We start from the raw sequence: 20,886 nt of genomic DNA, 5'->3' as shown, positions 1-20,886 counted from the left end.
CAAAATAATGCCATTTTCCAAAATGATCCTTCAAAAACCATTTTGATTTTAATAAAATTATACCACAAAAAATAATGTGCATTTTCTAAAAGAACACTTTTCAAAGAATAATTTTAATCATCAAAACAAATTGTGAATTTTGACAAAATATTTTAAAGATATATGCGTTATGCTCAAAGATTGGTTCAAAAATAATATGCACTTTCCCCAAACGCTGACTTTATTGTGAAATATTTTTTTAATGTTTCCAAAATAATGCAATTTTCTTCAAACAAGTATTCAAGGTATTTTGTAACCATTCATCCATTTTCTTAGCCGCTTATCCTCACAAGGGGCCCAGAGTGCTGGAGCCTATCCCAGCTGGCAAGAGGCAGGAGGCGGGGTACACCCTCAAGTGGTTACCAGCCAATCGCAGATTTTGTAAGCATTTCATTTAAAAAGTACAGGAGGTTTGTTCCAGTGAATTACTCAAACTGCATCTACTTTTTGTATCAGTTTATGTTTTTGCAGCTTCAGCTTTGTAGCATCCATCTGTCTGTCCCCAACCCCGTCTATCAATCAATATGTACAAAAAAAAAAAAAAAAAAAGACTGAACTTTCTTCTTCAAACTAAAATAACGTTACTGCCTGGGATCACTTTTTAAGCGAGGTAAGAGTGAAAACAATGAAATTAACAGGAGAGAGTTCAAAAGTGGGGTACGCCATGCGGGGATCCCAGAGTTGCTGTCCACTGGCAAGAAGCTCTTTTGACATTTAAAAAAATAAAAATGAAAAAATAAAAATCAAACACTAATGTTTCAAGGCTCTGCAGTATTGAGGATTCACCCCCCCCCCCCCCTCCCCCCGTGTGCGCTGCCAAAGAAGAAACTCATTTTCTGGACAATGAAGTTTTGTGGGGGCGATTAAAAAAAAAAAAGTTTGTCTGAGGGATTCAACACGGCATTACATGACCATAAAAGTAGGAGGCTAAAAGGTAAATAAATAAAAATGGCATCAAGACCGCTTGATCGTGCAACGAGTGAGAGCTTGTTTGCTCACTGCAAATAGATGCGGCACATGCAGCAAGCGCCGTGCATTCATTCCTTCCCCAGGGAGGCAATGAGTGATAAGCCCATTAGTTTGGGGAAGGGTGGGGGGACAAAACCCTGCAAAGTTGTTGGACAATTTCAGCACATTTGTGATTTGCAACACTCACGGGGGTGCTGAAATATGTTTGCAGTCTTTTTGAAGCGTGCGGCCAATTAAAACAAATGAATATGGCGGCCCATCAGGAGCATAAAATGGCAAATGTTCTGGCGCTAAGTAGCATAGGCTAATGGGCATTTTTAAAGACTAGCAGAGCGCGGTGGCGGTGCTGTGTGCTAAACCTAATTATTGTTGCACATTACGCGGCCCTCTTCTTGTATTGTAATAAAATTAGCCCCCAAAACGCCTTTTGTCTAGTTTGGAATGGAGCTCTGCGGTGAGCAGTCAAGTCTTTGACAAGCCTCGCCGGCGAGGTGAATCGCTCGCAAAGTGCGCCGTCTTTTCAATAAATTACGTGCCTCCCGACCGGCTCATCTGATTTAACATGGACATCATAAAAGCCCGCGTGGCGTCGACTAATTTCACCAAACCCGACGTTTTGCCGGAATAACCGCGGCTTAATCAGCACGACAAACATGCATTTGTGCCAGAGGTCCTGCTTATTATTTTTTTCTTATTACTGCTGCAGAAGATTCCCTCAGACAGGCGGGGAAATCCGATGCAGGCGTCTTTTGATGTGCCTCTTGTTGCGTTGAAAAAGCCATTTTTCCTGATTACAAATCAAATACACCTCTGTTTGTCAAGCAACCCTGATCATTAAAAGTCAAACATCATCCTTCTTGCTTCCTATTTTTTGGAAGTCACAAAGTTTACAGGCGTCTTCCCGGCAGAGAAAATCCTGTCCGCACCTCAAAGTAAAAAACAAAAACAAACAAAAACGAGCAATTAAGGCTTTTGTTGTCACTTGACGTCAGCTGCCATCCGCGTCTGATAAATAACTCGTCGGTCGCGATGAGTGTGATTTACGGAATGACACGGTGAATTAAATCATGTTTATGACGGAAATTGCTCCGTTGGCTTCAACGGAAGCGGAGACAAAAGATGTAACGCTTTCTGCCTCCTAACAGGAACACGAGAATAATATTCCACGTTTGTCGTTTTTTTTTTTTTTTTTTTTTTTTTTAAAGCTGTGAAGGCTCTGTTTTTTTAACAATAGTGACTATTGTCTCTAATGGTCATGTGGTCAATTAGTCACTTTTTTATTGCAATCTAAATACATGTTTACATCAGCAGCTCTTTCAGTCTTTTTACCTCTATTTAAAGGAACAGTCATGATGCTTTTTGCTTTTTTGCTCAATCATCATGTCTTTAAACATACCGTGACCGTGCACAACTCCAACTGGCCTTAGCGCAACATTAAAATAAGACGAAGATGTTGGCTTGGTGCTAATGGACCTTTCCGACCTGTCAATCACTCGTACAATAATAGCCAATCGGATAGCCGCATTGTCTTAACCCCTGGTTTGACACGCCCTGCCGCCATTTTGTCCCACAAGCAATACTGGTTGTCAGTAGCGCGCGCTTGGAAAAGTTAATGTTACGAACAAAATGGTCCTCAGATGTGCTTGGGGAACGTGCATTTCTGATGAAAGATATCCTGCTAGGTTACAAGGGGCCCGCTTGATTCATTTTCCGCGATGTCATGCAAGAGAAATGTCTATTTGTTTCAGATTGGACTTTTAAGACACAGCACGAGCCAAGTCAAATGAATGCACCCACTCACTTCTCAAGACTACAATGATATTATTCGTGATCTTTTCAAGTAAGATCGCCAGTCGGAAAGGTCCATTATCGCCATTAGCTTTACTGTGTAATGGCATCATGTGAGGAGGTAAACATTTAAAATGAATTTGAATTTTCCTAACAGACAGCATCACATCTTGAGCTTGAGTGTCTGGTCGATAAACTTCCTCAGTGGTTTGTTGCTTTAAATACTGCTGCCTTGAAGGATCATGGGTTAACAAATACCGCCTGTCCTTACGTCAAGCTTGCTCATGATGCTAATGGTGGGTTAAACGTTGAATGGAGGAACCTTTCCTAAACAGTTTTACAATTCAAAGAACCTTTCCTTCAAGACGATCGGCGTTATCTCGCTCGGAGTTCCAACGCAAAAAAAAAAAAAAAAAACCACAATCCAAAGAGACCGCTTGTGTATAAAATTTGCGTCGGTGCTAGTGCTAACAATAAAAAAAAATGTACCATACCAAATGACCACTTCAGTACCATACCACCAAAGCAAGAAGACAACAAGAACAGACGTCCTACTGGAGAAGCACTGCCAAAAATATTTTGAAGCTCTACATACATTACAGTACATTGAAGTACAGCAATACTAGAGAAACAATTCATACAGATGATGAGCAATTGTGTAATTGTAATGCTTTTAAAGATGTGATTGTAAGCTAAAATGAATACATTTTGTTGCTTTTACTGTCAATGTGCTTAAGTAGTTCACATTCGGGAGAGTGATTGTGCTATTATCATGATTACGACCACGTTTTCTGTGAATGACGTCATCGTGTCAAGCAAGGCAAATTATGTTTAACGTTAAATCGGTTTTGCATAGAGCGGACGAATGACATTTTCGGTTTAAAACGGTGTTGCACAATGGCGCAACGACATTTTCGATTAAAATGTTACGTAAGCCACACAAATGACGTTTCAGTTCAAAATGGTGGTTGTGCAAAGTTGACAATGTTTTCAGTTAAAAACATCCATCCAGTCATTTTCTTTGCCGCTTATCCTCACAAGGGTCGCGGGGAGTGCTGGAGCCTATCCCAGCTGTCAACGGGCAGGAGGCAGGGGACACCCTGAACTGGTTCCCAGCCAATCACAGGGCACATAGAGACAAACAGTCGCACTCACAATCTCACCTAGGGACAATTTAGAGTATGCAATTAATGTTGCATGTTTTTGGGATGTGAGGGGAAACCGGAGTGCCCAGAGAAAACCTACGCACACACGGGGAGAACATGCAAACTCCACACAGGTGGGGCCAGGCTCAAACCCGGGTCCTCAGAACTGTGGGGCCAAGACTTTACCAACTGACCCACCATGCAGTCCAGTTAAAAACATTTTTCTGTAAAGGGGATGAATTACATTTGCCAAAAAAAATGTCGTGTAAAGTGGGCAAACATGTGAAAAGCAGTGTTGTGCAAATCAATGAAGTCGAACTAAAATCTTTGAAACCCTCCACCACACAACCGAATGAAGGACAAGGAGAGTTTCAAACTGTCACCTAAAACTGGCGTTGAAGGTTTTCAGTTGAAAACATCTCGCCAAGCAGTTTTCAGTTGAAAACAGCGGCGTGTAAACAGCCCATAAGAGCGTTCCCCCTTCCAGTTTTCCGCCATTAAAAGGCCATCTTCCCTTAACATGTCTCTTCTGGTGAATCATCTGTGAGAGGTAAATAAATGGCCTTTGGGGAGGGCGCCGGCCTTCTTGTCAAGACCCATCGCCGCTCGAGAGCCGCCCGTTGTCAACTCATTCCTCAGGGCCATTTCCTGCGCTCTCTCCCGTCTAATGGAGCACTGCCTGCGCAATCCCCCACAACCCCCCCCCCCCCCCAATCGAGATTCATTACAAGGACAAATGAGCAAGTGTGATGCCCGGCGCAAGTGACACAAGACTGAAGAAATAAGCCCGCGCTCTCACTGCAAATTGGATTGCCAATACGGCCCACAGATGTTGGAAGAAAGTAGAGACAAAGACAATGGGCCAGAAAATAAGCCACCGTAATGACTCCGCTTGGTAAACTAACACACTATTGATCGCCTTCTTCTTGTTTGTTTAGAAAAGCCTCATCCCCGCTAATAGCTGTCTGAGAGTGTAATCTCTCCCTTGTCCTCCGTCTCGGCATATCCCCCCCCCCCCCCCTCACACATTATGTGGCCCTTTACAAAGAGTGGACGTCCAGTGCGCCACTGGGCCGCGGCGATTGTTTGCTAATGTTGACACCTGCCAGAGCCAACTCGCTCTATCCGGGGGCCCGCCAAGGCCTTGAACGGGATATCCCCTGCGCCCCCCCTCCCTCCTTTTTTTTTTTTTAGCCAGATTAAGAGTAGGGTTGCCGGGGTCACAAATCAGCGGACTCCCTCTGAAGTTGGGAGGCACCGAGCCAGGGAGCGAACGGTCTCAAAGGGGAACGCTGCAGAAGGGAGGGACAGGAGGAGGGAAGAAGGATCAAGACTGACAGTCTATTGTCCACTCAAAAGGACGGGAAGAATGTATCTTCTTGGCTGCTGGCCCCCTTCAAAAGTAGATCAACGCGGGAACAATGCACCTTTCCAAAGGAAGCACTCTTAGGCTTCTGTGTTTGTTTTCAGCGTTATTTGAACAAAATAAGTAAATACAGAACGGCAATTGTAGGGACTGATGTATTGAAAAATCACTTCGACAACTGCATAAAGAAATGTTTGCATTATACGTTAAGGGAAGGGGGCCATTTTTTTTTTTTGGGGGGGGGTTATTGTCCAGGAGAAAATCTACATTAAGTAAAGCAAACAATTAACTTTTTTGTTGTTGTTGTTAAGGTAAAGCATAATTAAAAGTGGACAAGCGGGATTTTCAGGTAAAGCAGAAAATTGTTTTTGAAAATAGAAAATGGTGCAGCATAAAGCAGACAATGTTTTTCTTTAAAATATGTTGTGCTGCAAACAAGTATTTTCTCTATTGAAAAAATGAAAACGATATCAAATAAAGCAGTCATTTAAGTGTGAAGCATGTCCACAAAAAAAAAAATAATTATGGAGTTTGGGTTTTACCAAACTTGTTACATTAAAAAAAGAAAAACGACAGCTAAGTCCAGAGCAGAAATGACACTTAAAATTAGTTGCTCAAAATAGAAAAGCAACAGTATCAGTGAAAACAGTGATGGGGAAAGTGTGTAGAGAAAATATATTTGGATGGGAGGCTCGGCGGCGGGGAAGCGGACTGAATCATACTCGGAGCTGTTTCTGATATTAGCTCCCTCTTGGGGGGGAGGGGGCTCAATAAACTACCCAAAACATTAGAAATTTTATTAAAAACGGTGTGGCATGACGCCCTTTTTGCTTAAAATGATGTTATGTAAAGTGGACAAAAAGTAGTGTAGCGTAAAGCAGGCAAAAATAATAATAATCATTTAAAACTGTTTTGTAAAATAGTCAAACAATATTTTCTGGGAAAATCAAGTCACAAAAAGTTGACAAACCACAGACTAGCTTTACTTTCATTCCGAAATTAAACCTAAATGAAACGTTTTCTGTAAAATAAATGCTAAATAGTGTTTAAAAAGCGGGCAGCCCACAAACTGTGGTTTTGCTTTAAAGCGACATTGCACAGAGCGGAGAGCAACATTTGGGGTGAATTGTTGCAAAGCAGACGTGACATTTTCTGCGAAAAAGACGACAAGACGGATTGTCAATGAAAAGCAGCCTGGAAAACAAATTAAAAACGAGTTCAATTCAAAACTGTCTTGCAGTCAAAGGTTGGAAGGGCCAGGGAACAAGATTTTTTTTTTTTTTTTAATCATATTTGAATGTGGATTTGGATGAACTTGCAGCTGCAGTTCCCCCCCCCCCCCCCCCCCCCCCCGCATTTTTTGGGTCACCAGGGAAGTAATTTGTTATTACATGAAAAATCAAATTTTTTTCTGAACTGCTTTCCAATCATCCACAGAAAAATATTTTAATCTCTGTATGGAAAGGACATCTTTTGTTTCCCTGTAACTTTTTTTTGTTTTTGTGTTCCAAACATCCCCCCCACTTTTTTTTTTTTTTTTTTAAAGGGGCTCCAGGATTTACTTTTCAATTTTACCGGTTAAGAACAATTTAGTGAAGTTTGTGCACAGATTATCTGATGAGCTGTCCCATGTCAACTTTTTTGCAATAATTTCCACACCTGTGTGGGGTGTGTTTAACAATAAGAGCACACATGATGCGCTCTCCCCCCCCCCCCCCCCCCTTGAAATTCTAAAGAATATTCAAGCACACAAAGCAAATATTGAGTGTGGCCATGAGAGACGGCACCCTTCTCCCTCCTGCTCCTCCTCTGCAGATGTACATGAAGGCAGAATTGAAAAAGAGAGCGAGAGAGAGGAGAGGCTGAAGCAGAAGCGGCCTGCGTCCTTTCTTAAAAGTGCTGCTGTCCAGCCTTATCGTGTCAGTTTGAAGGCCCCCATTCAAAAGTATTCATGCATCTGCCTTTCAGGCACAATGGCCGCTAGTTTATAAACTGTCTGCCCGGGCAGGCCAAGGCTTTGGTTCCTATTGTTTTGCTCTCCTTAATAAACTTTTCCGAGGAGTTCATCAACTCGCCTGAATAGCAAGTTTCAAGACACAAAATAACAGAAAGGCCTTTTCTCTCCTCCCCTCCTCTTTCTCTCCTCCCTCCGTTGAACAATGGCGAGAGGAGGCTGTCAGACATCAGCAGACTCCCCCCCCAGCACCCCCTCACTTTCTTTTTCCACGGCGCAATACAAGAAAAAAAGTATTCACCCACAAAAGGAAAGAGAATGAAACCTCTTGAAATACAAAGACAATGCTGTCGCTGTTTTTTTTTTTCCACACAAGCTGCTAAAGAAAAGGGGGAAAAAATAAATCAAAATTTGGGAAATCCTGAAATCTGAGAGGTGCACCAGGCAGTGGACTTGAGAATTGCAGCAAAAAGAAGATCCCTAAAATTAGTTTTTTGGAGAGTGGCGTTCATCACGTGCACGATTTTTAGTCGGGGTCTGACCTTGTGAGACTGTAGTTTTCGGGCCAATCACCAAACAGGGTCAATGCCACGCCCACACATTATGTTGAAAAAAAATTCATCATCAATCATTTGAGAGTTTATGTCCATACTTTAGATTGAGCAGCAAATGGAAAGAATCTCGTTTTTTTGAAGGAACCCTAAAAAATTGCTAAAAACAAATGTTCACTTCAAACCAAAATGGCAGACATCGTGTCTCTTCGCAGGCTTAACTTTTTTTTTGGTGTGTCGACTCGTGATGTATAGGCCGACCAAATTTAATGTTGCGAAGTGAAACTGGCTTCCGGGGATGAGTTTTCAAAAAAAGGTTTGGGGGTGGGGGCGCACTAGTGAGCATTTATTACGCTTGTAAGTCTCAAAGTGTGGTCAGAGTACTCCCTCTAGTGGTATGTAAAAGAATCACCTAATTAAACTGTGCATAATATTGCAGGAGTTTTCACTTTTTTTGTATTGTTGATCTAGTAAAATAAAATTTGTTGATAACTTTTATTTAATGTTTAGGTGCAGGACATTTGCATCCAATCATTCAGAAAAAAATAAAAATAAAAAAAACGCTACTGTATTTTCATATTGGTGTGATTTGGAGAGCGATGCGTTATTTATGTATTTGTTATGTGTATAAAATGTTTGAGAAGCACAGCATTAGGCTATTCGTGAACTGAAATTAAGAAAAGCAGCTGAAAAAGTCAACTCAATTGACAGTTGTTGTCAGCGCCAATGATAGGATGCAATAAAGTGTAATTTTGGCTGTAAGCCATTAATCCTCTGTTACACCTTTAAACTATGTGGCCAAATTTAAAAGTCCTTAATAGGCATCTGCTTTAATTAATTTCATAGTCAATTAAAAGGAGGCTCCAGTCCTGTTTGCCTGCTGGCTGCCGGACAGCCGTAATTGATGTAATAGCCGCTAAAGCGGGCGAGAAAAGCTTCGAAATAAAAGTCCACTGTGGTCCAATTCAGCACCGCCTCTCTCTCTCTCTCTCACACACACACCACACACACACACACACCCCTCCCCAGCACGCTCCTCGTCCTCCACCATCTGACCCAAAAATGCCTTCTTGGCCGCCCCCACCTCAGGACCACGCCGCCTACCGTTTCCCACCGATGCTCCCGGCGCGCTTTAACGCCCTAATTAGATGTGACAAGTTCAACGAGCCCGTTTGCGGGAGGGAAAAAGCCGCTCAGGTTATGATTTCCGAGTCGCAGCCACCAGGGAACGCGCGGACAGCTGATTCCTGTCAGCCTCGTTCATCTTCTCGCAGCCAATTAAACAGCAACGCTAACAAAGCGCCCGACGATTAAACGCCTCCGAGGAGGCGGGATGGGAGGCTCGGCGGCGGGGAAGCGGACTGAATCATACTCGGAGCTGTTTTTGATATTAGCTTCCTCTTGGGGGGGAGGGGGCTCAATAAACTACCCAAAACATTAGAAACACCTCTCGGTGCGATGCAACCTGTGCAAACCGGTGCCACCGTGACAAGAATGAATAAACCGAACATGATTATCTTTACAAAAACAGCACATTTGAGGTCACTCTTTGTATTGCATCACATTATATCATGTAACAACATGCTTATTATTGTATCAGCGGCCAATGCAGTAATAGGAACGCGTTACGCCCGAGGTCATAGGGTCGATTCGACAATTAATCGATCACGAATTCACGTGAAAAGGGGTGATTAATAAGGTCGTGCACTACTTGGTCGCGGCCACTAGGGGCGCTGTTGGTTCACGAGTCAGCAACGCTAATTGTTGGACAGCATTTAAAGTTTTCTTTATGTTAAAATATTTTTCATCTGTATTGGAGGGGGGGACACTTATGAACGTTATTTTTTTAAACCACTTGTGTTATGTTTGGGATCACATTGGCATTTTTTTTCTTTAAAACTTGGCAATTATTTCAAAATAGTGTAGAACTGTTTTGCTCCCCTATCTTTTCCTATATTTTTTGTCATAATTTACACTGTCAATGTCGGAGGCTCATTACATTTGGTTTCATCTACAACACCATATTTAGATGTCGCATTTCAGGTATTACGGAGAATAAACTGAATTTTCTGGCTCTGAAAGCATATTTTGAACAACAATTGATTTGCCACATTTGGCGCCATCATAAAAGCATCACCCGAGGGAATCGTTGATATGCGCAATATAGTTTGTGTATTTGTCCACATGGTGGAACTCAGGCAGCACGGTTGCCATGCGGTTAGCACGACTCCCTCAAAGTTCCGAGGTTGTCGGTTCTAATCCCTCCTCCAGAGGCCTTTTTACTTTTCTGGGTTAGGCCAGCACCCTCACGCATTCCAAAACACGCTTTTTGCTTTCAAAGAAGACTCAAAATCGTCCATAGGTGTAAACGCGAGTTGTTGTTTTCCTATATGTGCCCGGCAACCAGTCCAGGTTGTCCCCCCGCCCCTCAATCAAAGTCAGCTGGAATCGGGCCCAGCTGACCCCTGACCCTAATGAGGACAAATGCGATAAAAGAGGTTTGGAGTAAAGCGGGAAGTCCGTCTCAGATATATTGTGAAAATTGGAAAGGAAATCAAACCCAGACCCCGATGAAAGGCGGCCGATGTTGTTTCGGTGACAGGAAACCCGGAGGGGGTGTCACTTCCTGTTGAATTTGTCTCACATGGCGTGAAGACCCCAAGCCGGGCCCGAGCGCGCGTATTGAATTCCGGATGGTAAATAAAATGACGTCGTTAAACATCACAGCCCGACCGCGTCCCGCGCAAAACGTGTTACGTCGCCGAGGGCAGGAAATCTTAACCTTCAAGCGCTTCCCGACAACGTACGATCGCGAGTCGCCTCCCCTCCCCGCCGACAAGGGGAGAAATTGAATCCCTTTAAGTTATTAAGCAGGAAAGGATTATAAAAGGCTCTTTATAGAAATGAGCTAGAAATCCCCATGTCTTCCTCTGTGTACACTTTTTAAATTTCCCACAAGAAGCCAGGGAGGGAAGATTGGCCCTTTTCAAGAGGAGAAACCACAAGAGATGGAAGGGGGCGGGGGGCTTTTTTTTTTTACCCCCCCCTCCCCTTCTTCTCGTCGTCCCACATGCTAAGCGCGCCACTTTAATTAATAGACAGCCTTGAGAGGTATCACTGTCAGCCGGGATAATGGCGGCAGAGTGTTTGTGCCCCCATGAATATTTGCGATGTGATCAAAGTCAAATGGCAGCCCAGAAGGAATCTAAGCCTGCCCCCCCCCCTCCTTTTTTATTTATTTTTTTGATATATATTTCTGTCGACGCTTAAGCCGCTGACACTGAAATGTCACTCTGGGTTCGGCGTGCCCGTGCACGTACCCCCACCAACCCCCCAAACCCCCATCTCGCTGCTGCTCTTTCCATTTTATTTCTGTGTTGTGGACCCAGCGCGTCGCCATTTTTTTCTAAAACGTTATTGACGCTCTCATTACAGATGCGTTGCGCTTTCAATGCAAAAGAAAACGAACATCAGCTCAATCGTGTGTTCGATTTGCTGACAAAAATATGACACAATTGTCAAATATAATAAATAATCATCATTACAAGATGGCGCAAATTCTGAGACTTGAGAATCACACACTGGGCTGAATTAAACGCACACTTGGGCCCTTTTTTGGCCCACGTGCCCTATTTTTTTCCATTTTACGACATTTTGCACCTTTTCCTAACAGTACTCAAATTTAAACTGCCAGAAAGTTCAACAAGGAGCAGAGATGTACCGATGAAAGATGTTTAATATAATGTGTTTTTTTGTTGTTGTTGTGCACAATGGATGTTTATTTCAAGATGAAACGACAAACGCGCTGGCTAAATTATTCTCTGAGTTTGTACAAACATACATTATAACTGGACACTTGATTAGGTACATTGACATCGTCAAAGAGGAACTAATAATAGTGATGATCTGCTATTATTATTAGTTAAGCAGTATGTTTATTACTGTGGGTGGATTTTCGTGAGCCCAAAACAATAATAATTTGCCTTTTGTATGGATCGATACTTCATTTACTTGAGAAAAAAAGATAAGCAGGTGCATCTGAATAAATTCAAATAGTTGAAAACATAATTTCAGAGATCGATTTCAAAAAGTGAAACGATACGTTCACTGTATACATTTACTTACAGAATTGTATCATTTTATAACATAATTCTTAATGATGGTATTTTACAGCTAATGAACCCCCCCCAAAAAAAAATATTTTAGGAAATGTGAATTACCCAACAATAAGAATGAATAATTATTGCAATAAATTAACTTTTTCACACTATATAGTTAGAGAAGCACCTATTGTATGTACAGTATGTAAAAATAATGTGGAAATTTGACCTGAACACGAAATGATAAAAACAAAAGTTTTATCTAGTCCCCATAGAACCACAAAGAACCTGCACCAGGATCACATTTGGGTAGAATATTACAGCATCTGTCGTGTTGCAAATATCGGTTAAAATGTATAGAATACCAGAAACCGGGTATTTACATAAACATCTTGCTGACAGTGCCGAATCCTAAACACTGGACGGTGCAGGTGAAGCTTTTTATAAATGATTATGAAGCACTAATGATGATAATTGGGTGGCGTGTGCGGTGTAAATTCCAGTGCGAAGTGTCTCGAGTGTCTGCGGGGACGAGGACGGGGGGTGTGGGTGTGATGGGGGGGGGGGGGGAGGTTAATCCGAGTTTAATGCAGTGGAGCGCGGCGCCGGGTCTGCGCTCTGATGGGTATGTTATCTCTGCCCACCATTTGGGTGCTCTCCCCTTCTCTTGTGCGTTCCCAGCCAAGCCAAATAACTCGCCGCCGCGCTTCCTTTCTCTCGCCCCACCGCGCCCGAGGAAAGAAAACGTTATTAATAGCTAAATAACTCGCCCATACTTTCACTGAATCTCTCTCACACACTGTTCCAGATGGATTTGTTTGAAGTGTGCTCCAGCCCCCCCGCCCCAAAACCTCTGCATGCCCCCCCCACATCACCCATTCAATCAGCGAGGCTTCATAGCCGAAATATAGCCACCATACATTTGTGTGCGCACCCCACGCCCGAGTCACATTGAAACAGTGCTCGTGTGCACACGCCCCACCCCCCACCGCCACCACCCCTCGCACCTTTCTGTCACTTCTCCCCCCTCAAACTGGGAAATAATCCCACCTGGCATCTGTTTAATTAGACTGAGGACCTCTGCTAATCCCGCGATTTGCTCAAGTGTCCATCGCCTGTCGCTGCGTGCGTCACTCGCATGTGCGGCAGATGTGCGTCGTGCAAAAAAAAGGAAAAAAAAGAAAGGAAGAAAAAAAAAAGACAACCGCTTCAATGATTAATGACTGCGTGGCAATATATTAAATCATACAATACCGCACAGAGACATTTTTTATATTTATTTTCGTTCTTATTTCATTTTTATGCATCTTGATTGTGTTTTCTAACATCGTACCGTACTTTTTTTCCCACCAAGACTTTAAGGTTAGTTAATGTTACTCGTTATTAGTGCTATGAAGACATACAAGATATTTGGATGATTTTTCTGCTACAATATTGTGCATGGCAAAATAATATTACATTGAAATTTGGTATTTTAATACAAATGTACTTGAACCAAGCCAATAAATAACACGTTCTTATAAATTATTTTTACATTTATTGAAATGTTGGCGCGTTTGTTTGATTCACTTGCACTGTATTTTTCAAAGTACAAATTATAATTTTGTTAAAATAAATAAAGGTAAAAATATATCTTTTTGAAATTGTTAACTTCTATAAAAATGCTTCCTAAATTTGTGATATTTATTAATCAGTACCATGTACAAGATTAATATATAGTGCATATTTGGTTTCACCATTTTTTTTTTCAAAAAATAAAAACGGCATCATTAACCTATTTTCAAATAGTACAATTCTCAATCCACATTTTACCTTTAATCATCGATACTGGACTGTGGTATTGAAATAAACCTAAAATAATTACAAGATTTAATTGGGTCCATTTTGATACCATGATTAAAAAAAGATAACTGATGAGTGAAATAAAACGGGATATTATTCCACGAGTTAAAAGTATGTAAATTAAAAATGCAAACTTCTCTGCTTTGCGTTTCTCAAAATTGTGAATTGTTCACTGCAATAATATCCATTATCTTTTAGCAATCTTTACGTTATTGTGTCTATAAATTACGTTTGACAACATAACGTGGGCCTATAATTTAATTTAAAACAAAGATTGGGGCGTGCAAATGACCCCCAAACCGCATTTTGGACACCCTGATTTATACCCTCCGATCTCATTTTTTTTTTAAATGACTAATATGTCTTGAATATTTTTTTAATGAACTACAGGTTAGAGCTGTATTAAATCCGTGATATGACCACTAAAAAGTGCACAATAAAAAAACAACTACATAAACAAAGACTTAAAATCAGCAAAACGCCGGGAAGAAAAAAAAAATGTTTTACAAAAAAAACGAGAGAGTACGTGGATAATAATAAAAAAAAGAAAAAAAACGAGAATTTTTCCGCCCTGCAGGGCGAGCCACGATGTGAGCTCGGCTCCGAGATGAAAGTGAAAAGAAATAAAAGGCTCCGTTTAATCTGCTTTAAAAGCCGCCGAGAAGGAAGCGAGGAAGGACGCAAGGAAGGAGGGAAGGGTGGAAGGAGGGATGGGGGGGGGGTCGTTGGTGGGGGTGCTGCGCGCGTGAGTGCGCGAGCCGAGCACCGCAGCGAGACTGAGCTTGCTGATTGGGGATAAATAGGTTCGGGATCGTGCCTGCGAGCTGCTGCGCCTGGTGTGAACACGTCGTCACCTATTCAGGCGCTTCGAGTCTCCGCTGCTCCCCGCTAATAAGTATTAACGTGATTATTATTAGGCAAAGCTATCCGGATGGCGCCCGTCTTCAAAAAGAGAAGAAGAAGAAGAAGAAAAAAGGAAAAACGAAAAAAGACCACATTACGCACACACGCCTTGGCTGCTGCTTTTTATAGCGACGTAATTCTCGCCCAGATTTAAAAACACAAGCGCCACGCACGGGGGTGCGGTGGGGGGAAATGTAGCAACGAACGAAGGGAATTATGGGATGTTTGTTGAAATTAATATAGGAGAAGGCGACAAAACAAAGTGGGGAGACGCTCTGGAGCGGAATGGTGACATTTCCCTGGGAAAAGGTGCCGTGGCAAGCAACGCAGGGAAGAAGAGAGCAAGAAAAAATGATCCACAGCGTTTTTCTTCACGCTATCAACTGATTCCACTCCAAAGGGGCATTATAGAAAATTACAAAACTATCTAGCAGCGGGGCGCGCTGAATAATTCATCTCCTTTTTAAATGTGCCTCCCCCCCCTTTGCCCTTTTGTCCAAAATCTTCTCTCCTTTCTTGCGTTTGTTTGAATGAGGATGGACAACTTGCGAGCGCAGTTTTGCTTTCCACGAGTTCGCTTTTGTTGCTCCATTATAGATTTTTTTTTTCCAGGGAGTTTGCCGAGATTCAGCTTCAAGTTTGGGGGGGGGGGTTTTGTTCCCTGCTTGCCCTTTGTTATTATTTTAGCAAATTCAAATCCAAATCTCTCAACGCTAAGGATGCACGTGCACAGCATATAAAGAAAGATATATAAAATATAGTTTGATGCCAGAAATGATTTTGTTGCACTATAAGATTTTAGTAGCAATTTTAAATATGTATTGTTATTTTTTTATATTCATGATTTTTAATTATTGCTTACATTCGGTGAACGTGTGTAATTGCATTACTTATTTTCACCATCAAAACTGTCATTTTCCCTAATGTGCATTTTTGTAAATTAAATCCCTTTGTGCATATTTTCCACTTCGATTTTTACGCACAACTTGACTAAATATTTAAGTACATTTATTTTCCATGGAAAACCAAGTTTAACATGTTCATTTAAATGCAATTCCCAAATGGATATGGTTCAGGTCCAAATTTGGGGTATTTGCTCAATTATGCACGAGTGATCATGAAAATTGATCGATAAAATAGGATTCTTTTTTTTTTTTAAGTAAAAATGTCACCGCGTATTTATGTTACAACATACTACAAGGTGTGTACTTGTCACGGGTGTTTCAATACTGTGATTTAAAAAAAAAAAAAAAAAAAACACTACAATAGAGTACAGATTTAAGGTGATAAATGCCCCCCATTCCACTTTAAATTCCAAAATATGAAATATTTCCCCCTCTACGGGTGCATCAGGAAGCGGAGACGACAGATCCATTAAGAAAAGGAACCTTTGGTATTAAGCGAAGGCTCAAGTAACCACACACTTGATTTCCACTGCGAAGTAACAAGTGGCGCAAATGTGGGGGTGGCTCGGCGGTCCTTTAGGTGTGGGTGGGGCGTCAAAGCAGAGCCCGCCGCGGATGAATGGCTGAACGTGTGAATGAATGAGACGCAATTGGCCAATACAAATGCATTTTCTGCCGCTAAATATCCTTTTTTCCCCCCCTGCCAAGGCTCTCATAAATAATGGAAGGAATGGTTGTCCCGAGAGGACGCCTCGAGGGAGTGGATTGGGTGGAGGGGGTGTGAGGGAGTGGGGGTGGGGGGAATCTCGGACATCCCGCTGACAAGACATGCAAGTGAGAAGCCATTAAGGGCCCATAAGGTTGCTAACTTACATTTATCACCGAGGATGCCATCGATGCTATGCTTTGTTTTCTTTTCTCCGTCTTCATCCTTCTTATCACAGTCATCCTCGTCATCTTTTTTGCCAAATCGGGCCCTCAAAACGCGGCTGATGGAGCTCACTAATGGCAACAAGAAGGTAAATGGGTGATTAGCCCTTAAAACCCAGAACACAACCATATCATCTCATTTGAAGAAGGACACTGCATCAAAGTCAAGCATATTTTGCACTCCTCTTTTTTAGTGTGTGCGCGCGTGCGTGCGTGTCAAAGTCACATAATGGCGACAGGTGGTTGGTGCACTTGTAAGGCTCCTACTGTATATGATAAGGTTATGAAAAGAAGAATTGCAGCTTACCAGATGAAGCCTCACCTGAAGGAACTGTGCTTCTGTCGCACACCCCGTCCTTCAGCAGCTTATCCCGGATCTCCCAGCTGAACATGCCCGGGTTCTCTCGCTTGTACTCCTCGATCCTCTTCTCCACGTCGGGAGTGGCCACCTGCTGCAAGTTGCACGAGGACATAGAAGTGGGGAGGGGGCCAGGGGGCGGCATTTTAATTGGAGGAACTTTTTTTATGGGGGGGGGGGGTATTGGATTCATTTCATCAGTGCAGGGTCGAAAACAACGTAAAGGAAAATGGACTTGCGTTGCAAATAAAAACTTCAGTAATGCACTAACGACGTTTCCTCTTGTGCGTATAAAAAATATGCAGGTGCTATTAATTACCATATAAGAAAATGTTTATTAAAATCATCAAGTCGACAGTTGCAGCCTTTATTGGCTCATGGATGTTATTCAGTTGTGCTTGTGTTCCCATCTTTATTTCATTACTGTGGCATCAATACATTTTTTTAATTTTAACAATGAAGTGTTAATAACGTCAAAAATGAAAAACTGACAATAACGTAACATGCGATAATTTTACTCACTGAATCAATGTTAACTTAATCGGCTCCGCATGACGCAGTTTATGTGGATGTACCTAATTTTATGATCAGAAAATATATATGCCCCTAAAGATATATATTTTAGGGGGGGGGGATCACATTTACTAGCACGCCACAATAAAATAATTAACCATAATGTTACACATTGCAGTAAATAAAACTTGCATTGGATCGTTTGTGCAAGTGTACCTAATGTGATGGACAGTGAAGATGTAAATACTCTTTAATATTTTTGGGATGATGTAAATTTATATTTAGGATCTAAAAAGCAAGCCTGCGTAGTGGAAAGGATGTTATAATTATAATATAGAGATTCTTCTGGAGTGTGCCCAATGTTATATGACAATGTTTTTATTACTTATTAATATACTTTTAGGATATAACTGCGTATTCAGGACAAATTAATTGACAAAAGAACCAATGGAATATTAGTTATTGAATACTAATGGACTGTTCAGGTGTATCCAACGTTATGACAATTTTTAGACTTAAATGTAAGAGTCAAGTCTGTGAAAATAATGGCAAAATTAAAGTTGACTTTTTTGGGGGTGCACCGGCTGTTGCACGAATAATTCATAATAATAAAAAAGTGAGCCTCAGTGGGCACGTGACAGTCCATATTTTCACAAGTATCTCGTAAATAAATGATCATGTAAGCAATGTGAATTATAGGCAATATTGTTGACTGCATTGCATTATTTAAGTCTGCAAGTGTGCCTAATATTGTGTCCGCAGATTGCATGCATTCCCTGTATGACATCGGATCTTCACCGCCCCCTCCACTCCCCGTCTCCCCCCTCGCCCACTCACCCTGGGCTTGCTGCCCCCGATGGCCCCCGGGCGAATGGAGCCGGTCTCCTGGTAGCGGCAGAGGATCTTGGACACGCAGCCGTGCGAGACGCGCAGTTGTCGCGAGATGACGCAGGGCCGGATGCCGTGGTGGGCCATCTCCACGATCTTGTGCCGGATGTGGTTGGGCAGTGGCCTCCCGTTGATGAACACGCCGCCCAGCTGGTTGACACGGCCCTGGCCCAGCGGGGTGGACACTGCGGTGCACGCCAACACAAAAAAAAGTCAACCACGCAAAAACAACAACAACAACAAAAAAAAAAAAAAACCCACGCGCGCGTTTCATTTCCGTTTTTTAATTTGGTGCACAGATTCGGCGTGTCACGCAACGTGCATGCACCGAGCCCGCCCCACTCCACGCGGGCCAGTTCCACGACTGAAGAGCCGCTGAAGAGGCTGACACTTTGCCACCTTGATTATTCCTAGTCATGCTGTCCAAATATTGATGTGATCCTCCGACGTTTCTGGCGTGGCATGTTTGCCATTTGCTGCAGCGGCCCACTCCAGCAAATCCACGGACAACTTGCAAAGCCAGACGCTCGCGCGTGCGTGCGCGCGCGCCTGTTTCCCCCCCCATCGCCCACTTGAGCACGAATGGGTCGCTAATGGGAAAACGGCTGCCGTAAATGCATGCAAATACAAAAAGTGGTCTTCAAACTCATCCTCCTCCTCATCCCACAGCAGCCGTCGCACGTGCTCCAGACAGCTCGAGTGTGCGTGGGCAATCGTCGCCAAATTAACAATTAGATTGCCTTTTTTGCCGGCGCGGGCCCCAGTAAATGTGTGGCTTTTAATGTTATTCCAAGTGACGCGCGTGCTTTCGTTAAGAAACGATAAATCAAAGATATTCCGGTCCACAACAAGAGGGGGAATAAAAGGGGGGGGGGTCCATTTGTGGTCAGTTAAAATGTTTATATCAGGACCAAATCGCTGAGCATTAAAGCAAACACTGTAATGCAAAACATCGTTTTCTACGCTAAAAAATATACCAAATAAAGAATATTTTCATGAAATAGTAAAAAAAAATTGTGACCTTCATGGGGGAAAAAATGACTTGTACAGAAAAGGCTCGTTTGTGAGCCCTTACACAAAATCAACATAAAAGATTACAGGAAATAATGCATGGAGCAGATTTATATTAAACCTGTATTTTTTGTTTTCAAAAAGCTTTTTAAATTATGAAATTACATAACTAAATTCATTCCTGAATTCAACTCTTTAGCAAAACCTAATTTTAAAAGCTTCAAGCTCATGCAAAACAACTGCAAGCTGCTGTATAGATAAGGCCCATTTAATGCGAACCTAAAACTTGAGAAAATTAGATCAGCATCAAAGTCAATAACTTATTCCATTATTTAGTTTTGGAAGAAAAATGTTAAAAATATGCATTGTTTTTTTTTTTTTATCCTAACACGATAAATGAAGCGTAATCGTTGATGTGGCCCAAATAGTTTATAGTGTTTTGTTTCCTTTTATATATATATATATATTTTTTTTATTTTATTTTTTTTTTTTTTTTTTTTTTTTTTAAAAGCACAATTAACTACAAACAAATGACACTTAAAAACATGCAAGAAAAAAATGAGCAAAATAAAGAAATCACTCTTGTCCACTCACCTTCCAAGGGGAAGCCGGTTCGTGGGTAGTTCTGCCCCGGCGTGGGTCGCACCATCCGAGGCACTGTTCCGGGTAAAGTAGCCATCCTGCAGCTACTGGGTCAGCACCGCCGCCACCACACAAAACAAAATCGAAAAGAAGGAATCAAAGATGCTCTCTCAAAGTCCAAAATGCAAGGAGTGTCTTAGTGTTATTGTTATTTTTTTAATGTATTTTTTTTTGTTTGTTTGTTTGTTTAGATGGCGAAAAATATGCAGCGAAATTCCAATTCCAGATGGGCAAACTGGACGAGGTTCACAAAAGAGACGAGAGGGGAGTAATAATTAAAAGTGACAGCAAGAGTGTATTTAAACAAGAATGAGTCGAGTAGGCAAGCGGGAGTTGGCAAAAGCAGGCACTCTTGTCCCCTTGGTACATTTGGCGTGAGTGGAATGCGCGCTGGCTGCGTGGAAGTAGTTGAAGGGGGGCAAGTTTGGTGCACGCGTCGTGGGAGGAGACAGCCGCGCGCTCCCATAGGCTCTCGCGGCCTTCTCCTCTCCGCACTAAAAGCCAGTGGGCTCAGCCCGCAGCCCCGGCAACCAATCAGAGGGCCCGCTTGGACTTTTTGAGACGGTGCCGCTGCCACGACCGCCATCATCATCGTCATCCTCATCCTCATCCCCCTCATCATCGTCGTCACCCCGAGCAGCCTCCTCATCCTCCATCACAAGATCCTGCACACAAGAAGCAACGCTTAGTAAATACAGGCTTTATTTCCAAGTGTCTGCTGCCGTGACACTTTGAAACGTAGGAATGCCTTTGAAAAGAACAAAACTGTTATTGTGCCGAAATCGTATTTCTTGTTCCGTAAGGAAATGAATTTGGAAATTGCAATGGACTGATCATGGCAAAATTAAAAAAAAAAAAAAAAAAAAATCAAAATATTCACCACCGTATCAATTAAATGACGTCTGCCACCAACTAAATGTGAGAATAAAAACGTTGAAAATTGTTTTTAAATAAAGCAGAGAATGAAACAACTATGCTATTT

General features: G+C 42.2%; 1 protein-coding gene across 2 annotated transcripts in view; it reads right to left on the bottom strand.

Annotated features, from left to right (window-relative positions):
• Positions 1–20,540, bottom strand: part of pax7a (paired box 7a) — a 71,209-nt gene extending 50,669 nt beyond the window's left edge. Inside the window, exons 1-4 of one of the 2 annotated variants that reach the window (XM_061832296.1) lie at positions 19,857–20,540; positions 18,201–18,436; positions 16,800–16,944; positions 16,436–16,564 (exon numbers count right to left, since the gene is read on the bottom strand). In XM_061832296.1, the coding sequence (XP_061688280.1) occupies positions 16,436–16,564; positions 16,800–16,944; positions 18,201–18,436; positions 19,857–19,941 (595 nt within the window). In that variant the 5' untranslated portion in view covers positions 19,942–20,540. The remainder of the gene's footprint in view (positions 1–16,435; positions 16,565–16,799; positions 16,945–18,200; positions 18,437–19,856) is intronic. The other variant, XM_061832297.1, reaches the window with a different exon arrangement.
• Positions 20,541–20,886: the final 346 nt, after the last annotated feature.

Source organism: Syngnathoides biaculeatus, chromosome 10, assembly GCF_019802595.1.
Source record: "Syngnathoides biaculeatus isolate LvHL_M chromosome 10, ASM1980259v1, whole genome shotgun sequence".
Taxonomy (NCBI): domain Eukaryota; kingdom Metazoa; phylum Chordata; class Actinopteri; order Syngnathiformes; family Syngnathidae; genus Syngnathoides; species Syngnathoides biaculeatus.
The sequence above is the reverse complement of the archived record's forward strand: the minus strand, read 5'-3'. Positions and strand labels throughout refer to the sequence as shown.